The sequence below is a fragment of the Ochotona princeps genome, chromosome 5 (assembly GCF_030435755.1).
Source record: "Ochotona princeps isolate mOchPri1 chromosome 5, mOchPri1.hap1, whole genome shotgun sequence".
Classification (NCBI taxonomy): Eukaryota; Metazoa; Chordata; class Mammalia; order Lagomorpha; family Ochotonidae; genus Ochotona; species Ochotona princeps.
Window position 1 is genome coordinate 93,924,021 of NC_080836.1, and position 21,786 is coordinate 93,945,806.

At 39.3% G+C, this 21,786-nt stretch overlaps 1 protein-coding gene across 2 annotated transcripts in view; it reads right to left on the reverse strand.

Annotated features, from left to right (window-relative positions):
• Positions 1-21,786, reverse strand: part of EPHA4 (EPH receptor A4) — a 154,774-nt gene that overhangs the window by 33,274 nt on the left and 99,714 nt on the right. For both annotated transcript variants that reach the window (XM_058665065.1, XM_004576783.3), the window contains exons 6-8: positions 5,189-5,313; positions 4,024-4,183; positions 2,746-2,857 (exon numbers count right to left, since the gene is read on the reverse strand). In XM_058665065.1, coding sequence (XP_058521048.1) covers positions 2,746-2,857; positions 4,024-4,183; positions 5,189-5,313 — 397 coding nt within the window. The remainder of the gene's footprint in view (positions 1-2,745; positions 2,858-4,023; positions 4,184-5,188; positions 5,314-21,786) is intronic.

Sequence of the window (21,786 nt, forward strand, 5' to 3'; positions counted from 1 at the left end):
CATTTGTATGTGTCTAGTGGTATGCGAACACTATACCCAGCTAGTTGAACATTTACTATGGATTTACTTTATCTGTTGTGATCTTCCTGCTCTCAACCATACATACTCAGATTTTTTACTAAAAAGAAAGAACACAATGACAAACTTGCATGCCTGCATAGAGTGAAGAGTTGTGCCAGAATGTGTTATTATTATAGTTAACATAGTTGGTTTCTTTAAAGCAGGATATTTGGCAATTGAAAATGGCATGATATTAAGAAAATTAAGAAAATGTAACACTGTGTGACTATTCAGGAAAACTTGGATGTATGGTTATTAACCTAAGTATATTATACAATAAAGTGACATAAGAAAACATAGGATGAACACTTCATGGCATTGAAACATGCAAGGATTTTTTTGGATCAGATCCTGAAAACACAGGAAGTAAAAACAAAAATGGGAAAATGGAATTTCATCAAACCAAAGAGTTTTTACATAGGCAAGGAAACAACCCACAAAGAGACAACCTACAGAATGCAACACAATACTTTTAAGCTAAGCAACAAGGGCCGAAACAACAGCAAAAAGAAAGACAAATCATTTTAAAAATTTCCAATAGAAACAAGCAGACATCCCTCATGAAAAACATACAAATGATCATCATCTATGAAAAATAAATTTAATAGCATTAATCATCAACAAAGTGCAAATCAAAATCACAATGGGGTACCACCTGATTCTCACAAGACTGGCTCTTATAAAAAAAGAAATAATAATGGAAAAAGGGAGAAAAAGGACTCTTGCATAGTGTGGTAGGAATGTAAATGAGTACAACTATTGGGAAAAACCTTATGGAGGCTGCTTAGTAAATTAAAAATAGAAGTATGGGCCCAGCGGCGTGGCCTAGCAGCTAAAGTCCTCGCCTTGAAAGCCCCGGGGCGTTCCCATATGGGCGCCGGTTCTAATCCCGGCAGCTCCACTTCCCATCCAGCTCCCTGCCTGTGGCCTGGAAAAGCAGTCCAGGACAGCCCAAAGATTTGGGACCCTGCACCCATGTGGGAGACCTGGAGGAGGTTCCTGGTTCCTGGTTCCCGGCTTCGGATAGGCGCACACCGGCCCGTTGCGGATCACTTGGGGAGTGAATCATCGGACGGAAGATCTTCCTCTCTGTCTCTCCTCCTCTCTGTATATCTGACTTTGTAACAAAAATAAATAAATCTTAAAAAAAAAAAACAGAACTAACATTTGACCAAGTCACCCCATTTCTGAATATATGTTTAAGGAACACAATTCATCTGTCAAATAGATATCTGTGGTGCCTGTTCCATGGCACAGTGGGTAAAGCCACTGCCTATGACACCAGGATCTCATGTGAAGGGCCAGTTCACGTGCCGGTTGCTCTAATTCTGATCCAACTCCCTGCTATTGCCTGGAAAAAGTAGTGGGAAATGGCCCAAGTTTTGGGGTGGCCACCCACACAGAAGACACGGATGAAGTTCCTGGCGCCTAGCTTTAGCCTGGCCCAGTGAACCAGTGCCTGGAAGGTCTCTCGGCCCTCTCCCCCTTGCCTCTTCTCTTTCTCTGTCTCACCCTGACTTTCAAATAAATGACTAAGTCTTATAAGAAAAGGAAGACAATTGTCATTTCCATAGTTATTGCAACACTGTTCACAACAATCAGGAGATGAAAACAACTTAAGTGTTCATCAACTAATGAATGGACAAAAAACCTGGTGTGTATATTTAATAGAGTATTACTCACCCATAAAAGGGGTGAAATCTTATCATTTGTAACAACATGGATGAAACTGGAGATTACTATGTTGAGAAAAACCAAGCACAGAAAGGCAAATATTACATGATTTCTCTTTTGTGAAGGTTGGAGAAAATGTAGGTCCTTACGCAAAAGGGAAAAAAGGCCTACATGTGTGAGTTCGTATCATTGATCATTCCCTTGTATAAAGGTTTATTTTATTAATCTGAAAGGCAGGGTGATAAGATGTCATGAGTGGTTGGGAGTGCTTAATTCTTAACATAAAGAAAACATGGTTCAAGAGAGTATGCTGTCAAGCTATTGTTATTCTCACTCCATTTTGGATTCCATGTTTTAGATACCATTAGACTGCAAGTGTTTATAGGGTATGTAATCTGATATTTTACACTTATTTCAAAAAACAGTTCCAAACCCAGAATATATGCTCAATGAATATTCTTGGCAGAGGCTGTATGCTTTTCCTGAGGGAAGAGTGCCCAGAGGACCCATCTCCTTGCTTTAATTTTCATTATTATTGGCCAATATCATGTTGAAGCACCTGCAGAACTCTGAACTACCTACATGGTCTTTCAATGTTCTGTCAATAACTTGTAGAGGCAGATGATGATCTGTTTCTGATACAAGAGAAATGAAGTATCAAAGAAGTTAAGTACTATATTCAGTAACTGTGAGAACTCAAATTTTGGATCAAAGTTTTATGCAAAGGCTTTTCTTGCCTTAGGCAGTTAAGTCCAAGCTTACAAGAGGGATAAAAATAACACTATACAGCTTGAAGTCTCTAGAAGGCTCTGATTGGTTTGCTTTTTCAGCTTGGTTTCCTGGAATTGCTTGGATCTTTCCGTGACTGTCCCCTCCCTAACCCGAGCACAGCCAGCCATTCCAATAGGGATGCTGATGATCAAAGCGACAAGGAGAAAGCTGAGTTGTGAAAGTCATGTTGATGATGCTAATCAAAAGCCTACACACCAGGAAGGTGCCCTGATTGCTTACCTCCTGCTGATGACAAAAGCTGCAATGAGGATGACCACCAGCACCACACTGCCTGAGACGGAGACCAGGAGGACTGTGGGGTTGGCCCCGTCTCCAATGATCCGGGAAGGCACTAGGAACAACAATTACACAGGTCACCTTCAAAAACATCCTCAAAGTAGAGGACCAATCTTCAAATTTCTAAAGCCATTAGGCATGCTGTTGTACTCCTGCGCCCTGGGTAAAATAATCATGCAATAGCATTTTCCAAGACAGCCTTATTGAGACAAAGATGTTCTTTGGGTATTTGTATGAAGCGCTTAAATCAAAAGACTCTTATTAAATCCTATGATAAACATAATTCAGTGTTTTCTTTCATTTCTATCTACACCCTGACTCTTAAATAATGATGAAATGCATTTCTTAGAAATACACTTGAAGATATCAGAAAAGACAAACATCTATTCTTTCCTCCACAGCTATCAAAGCCCTGCAGACTGTTGCCCACCTCCAAAGCTCTCCCTCCTTGTAGATAATTAAAGATGTCACTCCCCTTTAGATAACTCTGCCTCTTCTCTATGTTTTAGTTATATTAAACTTGACAATCTGCAAATCAAAATTACTCTATAGAACTGATGTTGAGAACTGTGGCCCACAATCGCCTTATCACATGGGCTAAATTTCAAATTGTTGATCAACAAGGTGGAGTTATCTTTTGTAAGTGATCGTTCACATGCAGGTTTACCTCTAGGCATTTTTTTTGTGAATTAGTACATTGATCCAATTTACAATGTTTGAAAGATTTGGTGTTTGTCAAAAAAAATCGCTGATATCACTTGATTTAAACAGATTCTTACAAATAAACAGGAAAAATGATATTTAGAGTCTTTTATTCAATCTTTTCAGGGAAAAATTCCTTATATTATTATAGGGTAACTATTAGTAAAAACCCATTTTTCACAACCTACAGAAAGCTCCAAATAAGACAAATGTTGGCAACATTTTTCATTCATAGAAAAAGAGATCATATAGTTTCATGACAAATCTTCTTCTCTTAGTGACAAGAGGTTTTACAATTTGTAGACATTGCCTGATTCATTTCAGGCAAGGTTTATTTCAACAAAATGTTTTCCTAATCAAAAAAATGTGCATCTCTTAATTTCACCATAAGGAGAGTCACTCTAAGTTATAAAACAACAACAACAACAACAAACAGTAGAATGAGTAGCTCTTGTGGAAAAAAAAAAAATCTGTTCCTTTCCTGTTTTAATAAAGAAACAAATAAGTGATCCTTGTTACCTGTGTTGGTTGTGACTTCCAAGGGCTCACTAAAGTCCCCATAGCCAGCTGCTGTCCTGGCTCTCACATGGAAAACATAGGATGTCAGAGGGTTCAGGCCTTTGATATCTGTGTTCCTGGCAGCTGTCCGAACAATACGATAGCTTCGCTCATTCTGATCCTAGAGTACAGAAAGACAAAACTCGTGAAGGTAGCCAAATAAACACCCTGCTTAATCTAGGAACAACATTAACGGGACCAAACCACCTGTCTAGAAGTTGAAGAAATGTAGAGATTTGTAAGTCCTCTCCTCCCTATATTGTCTTGGATGTTATGCATACCACTGTTGCCTTTCTTGGGTGTTGAAAGAAACATGGAGTTCAGGCATTATTGCAGGTGATGCTGACCAAATGCTGATCTCTACTCACAACGTTTTTGTAAGAAACATTAAATTATGCCTGATGGCTTTACAATCTCCACACCCAACAATTTCAATGAAATAACTCTGAGAAGGTCCCTTGTCTTTTTCTATTTTCTGTCTGCAAAAAGTCAAAACCACTATAATCTGATTGCATTGAAAAAAAATCAGTCCCTTTTCTGCTTTTAATAAGGAAGCAAATAAGTGATTCTCTTTAAAAATGAAAGTGAAGACGATTGTTCATTTTCCAGACAGCCTTGAATGCAAACAGCTACCTTCAGATTTCTGTCCTTTAAGAAAGACAAGTTATTTGTAAAAATAATGACTTTCTGGAACTTTAAGAGGCTGAAGAATGCAATTTTCCTTCCCCGGTTTTCTGTTAAAAGTCATTAAAACCCACATCTTCTTTCTGAACAGCTGTGATCTTCTTAAATATATTATAATTTCAACTGCTACAAGTCATTTTCCCTGATAGGTTTATAGATTAGAACTTACTATATATCTTGGTTTCCATTACTAGAAAGAGAAAATACAGTTTTACCAGAATATGTGTTTCTATTTTTCAAGGTGCCCAAATAAATATAAACTTCATAATCAAATTTGATTGAAAGCAAAATACATTTGGTATTAGATTCACTGATACTCTGCAAATTATGACTTGATAGCATCTAAACAGAAGAAAGAATAGGAGAGGAAGAGGGGGGAGGGAAGATAGGAAGGAAGGAAATCAGGAAGACAGGAGAGTTGGTTGCTCATTCCAGTAAATACCTTCTCATAATATTTGACCTCATACTCCAAGATAACACCATTGGGTCGATCTGGTTCCAACCAGGCCAATGCCACACTATATCTTGTGACTTCTTTAGCTTGGACCAAAGCAATGGATGATGGAGCTATAAGAGAAAACAATAAACACAACACATTTCACTTTAACATAAAACTATGTTGAATATCAATAATCAATAATTTTATATTAATCAAGAAAAGTGGGAAAGATTGTCTTTCTTCTTCACTGGCTTGCATTTCTTCAGCATAAGAACACACCACCCTTTATTATTCTGGCCAATACATTTTTGGTACATGATTTATCTCAAAAGGCTAATCTCTGAAGCCAAGAGTTGGTGGATTCACAGGCCTACAGTTCCACTTCAACAATACCTAGAGTTATCCCTTGTGAAAGGCTGCTGGTCTACAAAAATGTGGTCTGGGTCCTGATCTTTTTCAAGCCAGAACAGCCTTTGGAGACTCTCGTTTGAAGCTCGATAAGCTGTACTTCATCTGAGCTACAATTACTATGACAGTTATCTAACTGGTCTTCAGTTTTCCATAAGCAAGATAATTTATATAACTTTCATGGCTATAGCAGGGAATGTCAAAAGGAAAAAAAACATATTTATACACTTTATAGGAAGAGTTTTGCATTTGTATCCTACACACAAACAATAGGAAACACTGATATCTCTGGACATAAACATTGTGTAACTGTTTTACATGAGTGAAAATATGGCTTTTGTCTGCTGAGTAGCTAACCTTCTCTCTACTAAGACACAAAAGCAATCTTTCAACTTTGTGTTATTGGGGGATTGGAGGAAGGCCGCCCACTGCCTGCTGTTCTACTCGGGCACATCTCTAGCCAGCTGTTATCAAGCTCTGCTTGTCTGACAATGGCTGGTGCAAATGTGCAATCTCCAGGGAAAGAGGGTACATTCATGAAATCCTTAATCTCATCTACCAACACTGGCCTGTGGAGCCAGAGATTAAGAGGTCTTCCTAAATTGAATGTATGTTCTCTTTTGTTCTGAAAATGTGGAGATATGTGAAAACAAATGTCAAAAACTGGTCTTTGAACAACAAATTAGTGTTGGCTTAAAACCTACCCTTCCCCCTCCTCCAATGCACTCACAACTATCAACCCCTAACTCATACAAAAAAGGGAAAAGAGTGAAATAAATTGTCACTGAGAACAGAATGGAAAAGCTTCAAATCCACTTCACCATATCTGATGGGTAGCTTCATGGCTGGGAAGCCAGCCAGACACAAGAATGTCATAATGTCATCTAGCAGGAACAACCTACTGGACATGGTCATAAGACAGCCTTACATCTGTTGGATATGCCTTGAAATGAACACACACACACCTCCTCCCTATTTTTTTTTCCTTTCCCATTTCAATCCCAAAGCTGTTTCAAATTGGGTTTCAGGCATAAACATAAGTGAAAGATACAGTGAATACACATGTCCTCCATCAAAGGCAACTCCAAGGTTAGTAAAACCAAAATGAATGAACAAAGCTGCATGCAGTAGACATATGGAAGCCACTGAACATCTGAGGAAAATGAAAATCGGAAATGGGCTCATTAGGTGCATTAAGGCTCCCCTCCTGCAACACATGCATGTGTGCGCGCACACACACACACTTTTTTCCTTTGCAGGCTAATACAATCACTGTCCAGCAAAACACACACAGCTATGTGTAAAACATAAAGGAAGCCAGCAGACTCAGAAAGCAGCCTTGCTGCTTGCTGGTCAAGGTCATCTCACTCCAGGTAACAAGCACTTTGGCATACACTGCAGAAAAAAAGGGGGGTGGGGGACTCTTTAAACACTGATGGTCAGGATTGGGAAAATGAAATAGAAAAGTGAAGCTGTTAGGAAGAAAGTAGAAGGGAGGCAAATCATAAAACTGTAAAATGAACTTTCTCAAGGAAATGGTTCGGGTCAGATCCTGATAATCAACGATTCCTGGGGAAAGCATTGCCTGACTGCCCTCAGTGTGTGCCCATGAACTGGGACTGCTTCTCCTCGGCTGGGTTATTGCTAACCTGATGCAAGTGGGAAATGGATCTGATGTCTATTTTAGAAGTTTGAGCAGCAGCGTTCCTGTGCCCATTCAAACGGAATATGAGCTCAGCCAAGGTGCTTTAAAAAATCTCAAGCAGGGACTCATGTAATAGAATCATGTTAACTAATGGAATATTTCCAGTGCTGCCCCACTTGGAAATTTGATGTGCACAAATGTGGAAATAAATTAGTTCATTGTACCTTGACTCAGCTGTCATAAAAATGAAGGGAAATGAGAGATGAAAGCAAAATACGAGGGTCAAGAAAGATAAATGAAAATAAAATACTGGTTGCTGCACCGATATTTGTCTTTAGTATCTGCTGCTGAACACTACTGGGGAAACAAAATTAGCAGCTCTAATTCACAGAGTGCTATATTCTGGGCTGAAGTTTTTATTGAACAGATGTTCCTTGAAAGAGTGTTATCAGGGCACAGTGCAGAAGCAATCCACGACCATGTAAGGTTGGGAAACAGCTAAAACATTCAACCATGTGGCAGAGCAATAGAGCAATCACTCCTTAAATGACATTGCATTACTTTCTCCAGTAGGAAAAAAGCCAGTTTGAGGGAAAAGTGGGCTTTTGCAAGCTGCCACTTTGAACAAAAGTGATTTGGGTATCTTTCACTTAACAAAGGTTCCTCCTTCATCTTTTCTTCCTTATTCCCAAGACAACCTCCAGTTCATTCTCTGGAAGACCTCCCCCTGCCATGGACACTTGCCTGTGCCTTATCTCCCCAGATGAGGCACTTAGCAATGACATTTCCCATTCTCCCTCCACAGCTGTTCCCAGGTACCAGATTTCTCATGCCACCCATTGGCTGCTACATCCCTGTGTAATTTTGAAGTATGTTCAAATATTTTTTTCTTTAAAAAGACACACTATTTTCAACTTTAAAGGTTATGTATAACAAGAAATCTCTCATTACTGGCGTAAAAAGGAACCTGAAATCACTCACAGTGAATGGGAGATAATCATAAGAAAAAAACAATGAACGTAACATGTCACTGAAGCAATGTTACCGATGGTTGCTGGACAATCTAGCCTCTCCAAGCCAGCACAGAAAGACAGACCAGTGTTGGGGAAGCCCACACCTGAGCTTCTGAAGCCTCGGAGTGCTCAGAATGACTTTAAAGATAACCTCAGAAGAACTTCTTTTCACAGGGGGCAATTCACTGCATAGTAATGTACTGTCTGATTTACCTTCTTAAACAAAGCACATCTAATGCTATCATTGGTGCAGTAAAAGCTGTCCAATGTTTTGAATATTGAATCCCAATACCCAAGACTTCTTCTGTTAACAAAAGCAGAAGAGATGGGCAGAAGAAAAAAACAGCAGATTAAACTTCCTGTGATGGACAATTAATAGGAACTTGGCAAATCAACATCTCGGTTCAGGGGAGGGTTGCTAATCATAGGCGTTTTGATCAACATAAAAACCTAAGTGGAGGGACAGGCATTTGTCCATAGTGTAGGGAAGTCTGGATCCCATTTAGAGTGCCTGTATTTGAATTCTGACTCTGTTCCTGGCTCCAGCTTCGTCCTCAAGTGCTTTCTCTGAGGGAGTGGCTGATGGTTCAAGCAGTAGGATTCCTGCCATTCCAGTGGGACACCTGGGTGGGGTTCCTGGGTCCTGGCTTTGGTTCTGCCAAGCCTGACAGTTGTAGCAATTTGGAAGTGAACCAACAGATAGGAGCTTCTCTTCCTAGCTTTTTTTTCTATCATTGCCTGTCTCCATTTTAAAAACATTGTTTATTCTCTTTTGAGTTTGATTCATTTTTATTAGAAAGGCAGAGTTGCCAAAAGACACAGAAATAAATGTCCCATTTGCTGGTTCACTCTCCAAATAGCTGGACCAATGGAGCAGGGTCCCTCAGAAGCCAGGAACCAGAAGCTTCTTGTAAGTCTCCCAGGTGTGTGCAGCCCATCCTCCGTTGCTTTTCCAGGCCATAAAAAGGGAAAGGAATAGAAAGTGCAGCAGCCAGGACTGGAACCAGTGCTCATATAGTATACCGCACAGAAGGCAGAGGTTTAGCTTGCTTCGCCACTACACCAGCCCCTTAATTGCTCTTTTTTTTTTTTTTTTTTAAGATTTATTTATTTTCATTGGAAAGGCAGATACACAGAGAGGAGAGACAGAGAGGAAGATCTTCCTTCTGATGGTTCACTCCCCAAGCGGCTGCAAGGGTTGGAGCTGTGGCAATCTGAAGCTAGGAGCCTCCTCCAGGTCTCCCACGCTGGTGCAAGGTTCCAAGGATTTGGGCCGTCCTCGACTGCATTCCCAGGCCACAGGCAGGGAGCTGGGTGGGAAGCAGGGCCGCCGGGATTAGAATAGGCACCCATGTGGGATCCTGACACGTGCAAGGCGAGGACCTTAATCGCTACATTTTCGTTACGGGCCCCCCTTAATTTTTTAATTTTTAAAGGAGAAAAATTGCTTCTCAGTTTCCTATCACTTCTCTGATTATTTGGTAAATATTTTTAAAGCCAAAGTTCTTTCTCAATACTGACTTATCCATTGACAATATGCCTTATGAGACCTGTGGAACAAAGCAAGGATGTGAAGGGTTAGACATCATTCCTGGCAGCAGAGTAAGTGTTTTTCATCTTAACTGAAAAAACAAAGAAGAAAATTAGAAAAGTTTATGGGTGTCTTAGCAAGAAGACAGTTTCTAACACCAACTCAGAGGTCTCTTTCTTCTAGATCTCAAGAGAAGACAGTCCCTGCTAGCCCTCTTCTTGTTTAAGTTCTCCTGTGGTGATGGAGTGGAGTAAGATGGTGCTTCCTCCTCATCCTGTATCGGAGGGCTCAAGACACCTGCTGAAGAATTGGAAGTGAAGCCGGGAGGAAACGGGGGAAGCATCAAAGATGGAAAAACATTCCCGTCTGCCACAGACATCCTTCATCAAAGGAGATGCTTGTTATACCAAAAATTTCTTCCCCAGACAAAAAGAAAGCATTCTTAAAGGGCTACAATTTCCTCATAATACTTATGAAGAACAAGTTTTGATGCTTGGCAGTGCTAACTTTACAGAAAAGTGATGAAAATAAATTCACAAAAACAAGAATTACCAGCAGGTCATTTTTAAAGAAAGATTTATGATGTAAGTCAATTAAGCCAGCAATATTCAAACTTGGAAGCAGAACCTATGGCCAATAGGTGTCATTTTTCATGCTCTGAGATGTGCATAGCTGAGGTGTCTTCAACCATCACGTTTAAGAAATTTTTTCAATTGCTTATAATCCAAACACATTCTTCATTTCCTCTTCTTTTTTAACTTACAAAATCATGCTGAGACATCTGTTCAATCACTCAATAAACATCCTTCAATCCTTTGCTTGAGGAACTTAGAACCCAAAATAGAGTTACATTGGCATTTCTATTAAGAACTTGAACCTTACTTGGCAGAGGCTGGGTCCAGAAGGCAGAATAAGCCAGAAGACGCACAGATACAATGTGCATTGCAAAAGTAACCACAGAAGTATTTGGGATGAATTTGTAAAATCTCCTAAGACCTTCAGGCAAAATAGAGAAAGCAGGAAGAGGAAAGGATGGCCAGTCAAGTGTATCAGCTGCAAATATGCTTGGAACTCTGAGATCCTAACACACACGCACTGGCTCTGTGTGGGAAGATGAGGCTCTGTTAGGGTACAGAAAATGAAAGCAAAATTTTAAAACATCATTTGATCTATATACTGTAAGTAGGATTTACTAATCTGGTGAAAGTAATGAAATTTAAAAGGATTCTGGAAACATTTGAGAGTGACATTTACTCATTGCCATAGTGTGTAGATTACTCAAACTTCATATTCTAGTTTTCCATTGGTAAAATACTTCCCTCCCAGAGGCTTCGGCATGGAAGCTATCAAGTACACGTTGTGTAAGTACAGAGTTTTGCTTTATTCATCTCTAGAGTCCAAGACTGCAAGTCACGTCTCACAAACGATGGTGTTCAAAAATTTTGTTGGATTAATAAAAGTAAAATGAGTGCTAAAATTGTTCTAAAAACCTCAGTCAACAATGAAAATGTTCTAGATACAGGAAGAAAGCCACCTTGAATATTCTTTCCCAGCTTCACCTGTTTCTGGTGGCCTTTTGTGGGTCTGGCTTTCCTATTTAGGCTAAGTTACTGACACAAGAAATGACACAGATGCCAATATGCTAATTTTAAGTAGAGTCTGTATTCCTAAGTTATATGTAATGCTTCAAGAGTTTTTTCCAGGACATTTTTCAAACACAGAAGCTGCAAAATGTCATTCAAAGGCAAGTTAACATTAAAACTTCGGTTTCACTCCACCTGTTACAGATAGCATTTTGAGGGACTCCAATTTTGAGGGTTGATGAAGTCTTGACAATTCACTCAGTACTTCTCTCTACTGTAAAGTGCATGCAAACACTTGTTTTGGTTTTCTGTCTCCAAAGGCACAACTGTGTGGAGATTATCGAGTTAAAATCCTAAGTCCAGAGAGCATCCCACTAGCTTCAAAACTAATTACCCTTCAAACATGCAATGCTGTAACCAGGCTTTGGCAGGGCCATGAGGAGCCATTAACTACTGTACATGTTGCTAAATATCCACTAAAAGGACTGATTGCAGCATGACAGTGATAGGGGCCTCTACATTCAGAGTGCAACCAGCAAAACGAGCATTTTGAGCAGACCCTGTCTTTACACATACCCATTGGAAACAAGTACAATTGTGATACAATGACATTTTCAATGCACAGCACACACACACACACACACAACAACAACAACAACCAAAAAAAGAGGATAAAAGAATAAAAGCCCACCAAAGCTTAGGAGGTGAACGATCTGAGATTTTTCATGGAAAGCCATGACAAATATCACATTTTATATTCAAATTCCCACATAGTCCTAAGAAACGGAGAATCCATTCTAAACAGAAGCCCCATCTGCTGTGTACCTGTGTTCACCTCGGATTTCAAAGCAGTCCGCAATGCACTCAGAAGGCACATGTGGGTTTTATCTCTGTGTGTGTTTTTGATAAATAGAAACAGCACAGATTAGGGGGCTCTATTATGACTCTAACCACTGAGCATTTCACAAGGAAGAATTACAGGAGATGCTTTGATGTCAAACAGGGGTGGCTCCCTTTAAGAAAATGGTAAATTTAACTTTTTTTGGGTTCAAAGCTCAGCAGTTCTCCTTGCTCCCCACTGATGTGAATGCTGCAATTTTCTTTTATTCACTTCCTCAATGACTCGTCATTAAACACCTACAAGACATTTTACGGCAGCAGTTTGGTACTTGTGACACACAAATGGGATGGAAAAGAGAAAAGAGGCACTGAAGAAGCCAAGGGGGGAAGAATACATTTGGTTCCTGAGCTATAAAACTGTTTTCTAGTCCAGTATGGTAAGCTAGGAATTGACAACTGAGAACTTGGAGGGTTGGGGAGAAACAGCTAAAGCAGACAGACTGGATTTCATTACCGGCTTAAATTAGGGAAATGCAGGAAATAAGCATATGCAATGAAAAATCTCCCGCCTGTGGCAAGACAGAATGAAAACAGTCCATTACGAAAGTTAAGAGATCTGAGTCTGAACCACAGTGGAGCACAGTGAACACACAATGGCCTGGTCTGAAGAGAGGAGGACACTTTATCATAACAGGGCAGTCTTTGCCTCCCCATGTTGTTTATTCAAGGGGTCTTTCTCCATTGGCAAAACAAATCTTGTGGTTTATATATTTCGCTCCTGTTGCAAATAGCATATTCCAATTTAATCATTTGGGGTTTAAGCTGTTTTTTGTTCTTTCTTTCTGTCTCAGTTCAACATCCCCAGCACTGACTTACACTTCACCAAAGGTCTGTGCATTTCAGAATGCTGTCAAGGATCAAAATTCAACGCTTCACAGCACTACGGAGATCCTTGCGCTGAAGTGTTTTGCATCTCAGAAAAGCTAAGAACTCTGGGGTTAATTTGAATTGCCTTCTTCCATATCACACTAACGAGAAAAGATGGTTCTCATGAACTCAGCAATACCTATGATTTTAAACGCCACTGAACTGCTTCTGTATACTTATTTGCATTGTTATTATCACAATATTTTATGGTAACCATCAGTTTAAAAAAGTACTGTCACTTACATATACATGAGCTCGTCTGCAGTGCACTCGATGGATTTAATACCGTTGCTGTTTTTTCAGTAAAAACATCACAGGACAAAATTCCCAATCACTTATCCTTAACTCTCTCCTTCTCCAGCTAGAAACTGGATGGAAAAACTCAGTTCTGCATCCCAGAACCTTTAGCTGCTACATCATTCACCCATTTGAGCATATTTTCTCATAAAAAAGTGAAACTGTTTTAAAGCAAAAGAACAAATCCTTTAGCACAAAACTAGACTATTTCAACATGATATGAATTCCTTTCCCATTTGACTAAAACCAGGTCCAAAGTCTCATCTAAACCCTTTAGAATGATCTGAATTAAATGGGGTTCATTTATAATTCATTATGGAAATATTCACCTAAACTAAACTTACAATCTATGCATATGCATTTTTCCCAGAGTGATTTCCAAGGTCAGTACAGTCTATTTTAAACAAATCCCATAAAATAAAGCAGTGCACAGTACCTTCCTGAAGGTTATGTGTAAAAGAAACACACATATTTCCAAGAAGGTTAAGAATCTCATCTGAGAGCCATAGCCATGGTTCTAGTGTAGTCCCAAACTCAAAATTCTTATTTCTGGTTCAAAATGAGATCAACATTTTATTACCATTACTTTATATATACATATACATATAACATATAAATATATTTTTGAAAATATATTAATAAAATAAAATTACACACACACACATACACGTAGCATGCCATGTCATTTTCTTTTCCCATGGAAATGGACCCCAGATTATTTTTCACAAATTCTTTTTAGGAGGCAATGGTGAAATTTGAAATAATGGGCTGGGATGCTCCTCTTGGACTTGATACTCAGTGTTTGCCTCAGATACTGGCCTCTTGGCTTCACTGTCTAAAAAGGCAAACTCCTCTCCCTCAAGCCACCGTCTCAGCGTTTCACTGTGTCAGTGCTGCAGCTGCATAGTCCAGGGCCACATTCTTCAACTCCCTTACATCTAGGCTGGTTCACTGAGAGGCACATGAAACAAAGAGTATGGGTCAAGATGCTTTTGTGCTTTCTTTTTCATTTCTCCCTCGACATATTGGTTTTTCAATAGTATGTAACTTAACTCCATGGTGCTGTGAATATTTTGTTTTATTCTTATTCCTGCTGATGATTTTATTCAATGGCTTCTGATTTAAGGGAATATATAGTAACTGTGCAATAGAAACTATCATATCCAGTTGTGAAGATACAATGCAGTACGCGTCTCTGCTTCTGAATCAAAGATGGACTTTCAATGAAACTGTTGGATATATCTCGATGATAGGATGCTGGGCTGTCTGCCATTGTACCAGCAATGGCAGGACACACTTTAAAAACAGAAGAATGGGCTAATGAATGCCTATGAAGGTCTATGAAGATAATATGGGGGAAATAAGTTGAAGGGAGGGAATATGGGGAGGGTTTAGGGGAAATTCCAAAGCCTACGGAATTATATCATAAAAGTAAAAGTAAAATAGAGGAAGAGAAAAAAGTAAATTCAATTAAGAAAAAAAAAGAGAAAGAGAGAGAGAATATGGACTTAATTGTTACTCATCTTCCAGAACTGACCCATCAATAGCTCCCTTGGAATTTGTGATCCTCTCACCAGCAACTGCCAGTTTGTTGCACAGGCCCATCCTTGGAGGCCCATTGCAACCCAAACCTGAATCACCAATTGGATGGGACTCAAGAAAAAAATTATTTTCAATAGCAATGACACTGACAGTACAGTTCCAGGAAGTGCTCACTCAAGTGCATAGGGTCAGTTAGCACAAAGAGACGTGTAACCATGGGTTCAAATATTGTGTGGTAATACTATGGCCCACAGAGGATCTGAAGCTGCCTGAATGGTACCAGGTTCCTTCTTAAAAACACCCTGCTCCTTGCCAGGCAGCATAAGTCCACTTATTTGTGAGAAAGTAGAGTGTGCAACCAGCAACAGAGGCCCTGGGACAAAATGGCATCCACAGGTCTCCCACAGTGAATGAATTTGGCAGAATCACAAAACACTGGGCCAAAAGATTCAGCTGAGCTTACGTTAACCTTATATGGGAAAAGACAATGGGGATCTCCAAATTCCTTGGTAAAATTTTCTTTTTAGAAAAGAGTTAACTCAGTGTGCACTGAACAGTTAGCAGCCTAAGCAGTTGAAGTCTTGGCCCATTTGAATTACAGCTAAAGAGAGAATAAGGAGAAAAAAAAAGATTTTATCAGCCTTTTCCTATAAGACACACCATATAACATCATTCAAACCTTGTCATTGTTTGAAGTAGTCGAAATCATAACCCTTTCTTTTTTTTTTTAAGATTTATTTATTTTACTACAAAGTCAGATATACATAGAGGAGGAGAGACAGAGAGGAAGATCTTCCTCCGATGATTCACTCCCCAAGTGAGCCGCAACGGGCAGATGCGCGCCAATCCAATGCCGGGAACCTGGAAACTCTTCCAGGTCTCCCACGCGGGTGCAGGGTCCCAATGCATCGGGCCGTCCTCGACTGCTTTCCCAGGCCACAAGCAGGGAGCTGGATGGGAAGTGGAGCTGCCGGGATTAGAACCGGCGCCCATATGGGATCCCAGCACGTGCAAGGCGAGGACTTAAGCAGCTAGGCCACGCCGCCGGGCCCAATCATAACCCTTTCATTTCAGATTTGGAAACTCAGGCACAACGTTAAACAACTTCACCAAAGCCACAAAATGAGGTTTAAACCCAAGTATACCTGAATGTGATTCTCTTTCTATTTAATAATGTTTCCTGCACTGACACATAGACCAAAACAGCATTAATGAGTAATCATATGCTAAGCACTCTTCAAAATTCTTGTATAAACTAATTTATATAAATCTCACAAAAGCACTATCGCTCAGGTTGGAGATACCTGATTTTGTAGACAAGGAAAATAATATGCAGAAAATTTGAATTAGTTGCTCAAGTTATAGCTTCTAAGTGTTTAACACAGGGCTGCAAGTCTCAATCATGGATCCACAGAAAAGCTAGTTTTTTCCCTCCTTTCACTGCTAAGAAATTTCATATTTAAAAGATAAGGGGCCTGTTTTCCCGCAGCAACAGGAACAGAGTAAATCCTTCTGAGTTCCGATATGTATCAGACGCAAGGATATCCCTGCCGACCCCTCAAGGCACATTAGACACAATCCTAGCTCACAACCTTAAGGGCTTCATGATGAATCACTCACATCAGAAATGATCTAAAGAGCAGAGATGGAATATAATTTTTAAAGAAATTAATCATAAAATAAAATAACAATATTGGTGGTTAGGAAGCCTGCCAATGTTCCACTGCTCTGTTCGTTGACCTGCATGACGGTGCCTTAAGTGTTTGCTTTGAGACAAGTCAATGAATATACTTGTAGGCTTTGTCCACTTTGCTTTCTATGTGTATATTCATAACAAAAACATAAACCCGTAGTACAACAAATATAAAATATTATGATCATTAGAAGGACATATTCATCCTTATTAGGAAACAACTAGGTAAAGATTGAAGAGCATCATGAGAGATCTAGATTTTTGCAAATTAGAGCTTTTGGAATTACCTAATCATTATGCTTAATACCTGAGTCATACAGTAATTGCAGACTAAGTAGCAAAAAAAAAGATACTATTACTTAAATCATATTTTACTTTTAAAAATAGCTATTTTTTTTGGCATTACTCAAGTAATCATACTGCTGCAAGGATAGTGACAGTTCTCAACTGGAAACCAAGGTCCACATCAACTGAATTCTCAGCGAACTCTTGAAGGAGCAGCCAAGTGCTTCTGCTGCCGCAGGAGAGCACCCTCTGTTTCATCTGAAAGCCGCTTGTTTGACTTTCCTCTTGCTTGCTAAGAAATTTGTTGGCAGGTTCTGACAAGGATAGCCCAACATTTGCCAACAGAAACATGGCAAGAGTCAGTGAATGCATTTCCTGTTAAGTAAGAATGCCAATTTGAGGTAAACAGGAAAACAAGTCTTTCCATTAGGAGGTAATTTATAAGAAGTTACTTGAGCAAGAGAATTGTTTTAAGATAAAACTAGAAACAGCTATAAGAAAAAAATGTACCTTTTCCCTCTGCTTGTTTCTAGTAAAATGAGTTCTCTTCTGGGGACTAAATAGATTGAAAAAGTATTCCGAGTCCCTTGGTTTGAGTCCTGGCTGCATTCCCAATGTCAACAGTGCAGCTTCGGAGGCAGCAGATCATGGTTCAAGTGCTTGGGTCCCTGTGGCTAACCTGGAAGATCTGAAAGGAGTTCCTGGCTGCCAGCTTCCACCTGCCAAGTCCTGGTTGTTGCCAGCACTTATACAATGAACTAGCAGATGTTGGATTGCTCTCTATCTCTCTGCTTTTCAAACGAAATCAACAGGATGGCTACTCTTCATTGCAAGGATTTTAAGCACGACCTGGTTAGAAGGGAAGGAGAGCTCTAGTGTTACAGGGTCCTCCATGATTAATGTAAAAATTAATTTTTAATACGGAAATCAACGGAAGGAAAAAGTTCTCTTCAACTGGGCAGAAACAAAGCAGAAAGGAGGGGGATTAGCTGCTATGAATCAAGACTGTGTTCCTTTAACTGTCAACTCCACTGGAGAGCTTCAGGCTTTCCAAATGTGGGAAATAAAAAGCTGTGCTGTGGACTTCAGGTTCTCTTTGTTCCTCAGACAGCTGCTAATCGTCCTGCTGTGCCACGAATCATGGAGAGCATTCAGCTTTCTGACTTCCAGGACATCTAGATCAGTCCTCAATTAAACAGGTATTAATCACAAAGACTCTAAAAGCCAGCATGATAGATGCACCCAATAAATCTCTGCTCTTGCCTTTTACTTTTCACACTCAACATTTGTACATTTACAGGCAGGAATTCTTAAAAGCTTGCTCCAGAAACTGACCAATCAAAAGCCTTTCCATGATTTTATATCAGATGCTTGATGATTTCCTACCTTGAAAAAGGCTTTCAGAAAGAAATCAGACATTGATCATTCTGCTAAAAGAACCTGTCAGCTCCAATAAATAGATCTGTTGTGGCTGTTGTCATCTTTTTAAGTGTGATAACTAATTCAGGAGTGTTGTGGTTTTGCTGCTTGCTAATGGGACATCCAAATCATCTGCAAAGTTAATATAAGATTCTAGCTATGAAACTTTGGAAGAATCAATAAATCATACTAATCTCCTCCCATGGGTGCCGAATCCCCCTCAGCTTAAGGTCCAGAGTAAGCATGAGAGTCAGTGATGGGATCTGGTGGTTCTGGGTACACAAATCTGTGATGGTGGAAAAGACTATGTGCTGAACAGAGTCCCCATAATTTCATGCTTTGAAATTCCTAATTCACAAGAGAAATAAAGACAACTTTATTACATTCTCCATGAAAGAATCATCTACAGCTTTTGCTTTGGTTCAGTTGCCTAGTGACTAACCCCCAAACAAAGAAAGTAATACTTTTATAGGAGGTATTTATTCACTACATTACAAAATGAAGACATGAGACTCATGTGACCTCAGAGAAACACCATTAGCTATTCTGAATTATTGGAAATCTCTTGAAATTAGATTCTGCCCCCTCTTTTTTTCTATTTCCTCAGCTAATGGAACTCACAAGAGACAAGTATAATATCTGGGAGGTATCAGTATGGTGCCAGCTCAAGGAGTTGAATTCCTTGGCTTTCAGTGGAGCCAGAATACATCACAAATAACTCCTTCCCCATCACTGTCTCAATGATGGTCCACCATCTTCCAACTTGAAAGAGTAGGAAGTCAATTAATGTCATTTATGATGTGAACACCTGTCGACTAAGACCTGGACTGCAACCAATTCCATTAACATACTACTCTATTGTTGCCAGATCGTCGGGTCTTAGACCACTTACGATGTAGTTCACATTCAAGGAGATGACCTCAAGACAGAGAGGTCTAGAGTGCCATTAGTCATCTCCCAAGCATCCATTTCCCCATCACATATATAATTGGAACATGGTACCTATTTTCTCTAATATTCACTTAAAAAGATTACATGAGCCATTCAAAAAAAAGTGATAGTGACCATAAATTGGGAATATTAGCTGCTTAGCATTTTTATCAGCCATTGTCTTTTTTAAATCCCTGACTTTTTAAAGTAACTTACCTTTCCTTGTAATTGCAATTCATAGGTAGAATAGAAAAAGAAAGATGAAAAATATTTGATACAAACAAATTAGATCATAAAATTATATGCTACAAATTCTCACTGACAGGTTCAGATTGACAGCGGAGAAATGGCAGTAAAACCTTGGTTGGGAGTCAATGTGATCTATGCTGTTTGGAATTTTTCCAAGTCCAAATGTTGCTTGGCTTAAACAGCAGTGGCAAAGGGCTAAGAAGTGATCACCAGAGATGTTAAAGTAGACTATTGTAAGTGGAAAAAGGGAAGCAAAAGGAGGGAGAGAATAGTCACTGGGAGTTCTGAGACACATTTCGTTTCATTGTCCATTTGGTCCCACTATGTGGGAGTCTGGGAAAGTTTCAAACATAGAGAATGAAAATATTCAACATTCATAAACCACTGGATCCTGAAAAGCTCAGTTGTAGTGCCACTTAAATAAGCCATCACTTTATGTAGAACCAAACTGTTTTTGTCCAGTTTATGGTTTGCCATGTGGACAACAGCAGAGAAGCAACTGCTGAGTAGACAGAAAACAGAAGGACCTTTGGTTTAAATTACAACCAGTATATTTCAAAAATGCTTCAAATACAAATATTCACCAAATGTTATGGTCTCAAAAATATGGTCATGAAATTGCATTTCTGAAGTCCTCCTATTTGAAACTCTACCATTTTGACAATTATATTAAAAGCTATGATATGGGTTAGGAACAAGTGAATAATTTATGAAAAAGGATTTGAAGCTCAGGAATTGGCAACCACAGAATTAAAAAAAAAAATTGGTGGTATCAGCCAGGAGCTAAATTACATGTGCCAGATAGTTTAAACTCCTACAGGCATTACAAGTCCAAGGCAGAAACAACTGAGCTATTAAATTTTAAAATATTATAAAAGCCGATAGATTTCTTCAACTGGGTGTGTGCTTGTGAATTCAAGATAACTTTTATAGTCATAAAAATCACAAAGAATGTGTTAGGAAATCTATAACTGAGGATTTTATTATTTTTCTTTAACAAGAGTGTTCACAGCATCTCACAGGGGCCTCTGTTTAACACAAGTTGCTGAAGTATGAAATTTGATGTCACTGGCTCCACCTAGAAGTCAATCCCTAAATACTGGAATGACCTGATTACCTTCCATAGAAAATGCACCACAGCATGGTCTCTAGGGTTCTAGTACACTACCAGAAGTTTGATATACATGTTTTAAAATAGAAAATAAAAAAAGAAGAAGAAGTGAAACGACAGAGAAAAAGCCATCATTCTTAGATTACACATAGTTACAGTACACCCTTCTGGAGTTCACAATGAGATTCAAAAGGCCTCGCCTCCATCATTCTTCCCTAAACAACACATCATTCCAATGCATGAAGATCCTTTAACTATATTGCTAGCTTCTTGAAGTTGTACCTACATTAGCTGCTTCATCTACACTGGGGTATATAACGAGGACTTTAAACACAATTTGTAAACTTTTTAAATTGTCTGCCCATGGCCTGTGGTTACAGGCGACACTCCCGATGTTCTGAGTTGGATTTTGCCCTTATTCTTTTCCTTGTCTGAAGTGTAAAACAAGGCAACAGGAACTCAGTAAAGGAGTCCTCGATTGTCTTAGAAATTTTGGAAAAGGCTACATCAAGCTGTCTGCTAGTTTGTTATTCAAACTTCTTGGTTTGATTCTCAGTGCTGCAATTTTGGTAAGGAAACATAAAAAATGGGACTGATTCAGGAGGCTGATCTGCAGTTCAAAATACGTTATCAAGGTCAACACAAGTATATACAGGGAACCGTGCTTCTTCAACACTGAAGAAGAACACATGACTTGGTTTTGGTGTCTAGTACCCATTGAAAAACTGAGGCTACAGAGTTAAGACTTGTTTGTATGTCTATCTAATAAATTCCTGGATAAAATTTTGTTTTAAAAACTATCCAGTAGACTTCATCAGAAAGGCTTTTCTTGTCTATTGTTGCAGGGTGGTAGTGATGAGGATTCAACTATATGACAAATCTGTATGGCTATTTCCATTGCAAAGCAAGAAGGGGTGGGCCATTCTCCATTGTCTCCCCCTGCCCCAATAAAAAGAGATAGTAAAGAAAACGAGTATTTCAAATCCCTGTAATTTCATTTTTAAGATATTTTACAGAGAGTCAGTTTTAGGAAGTACTTCATGGTGATTTAGATGCTAAGCTGATTTAGAGAGGAGCTCCTGTAATGTTCCTCCAGGTCAGGCTATCAGTGGTTGGGGATGGAGAAAG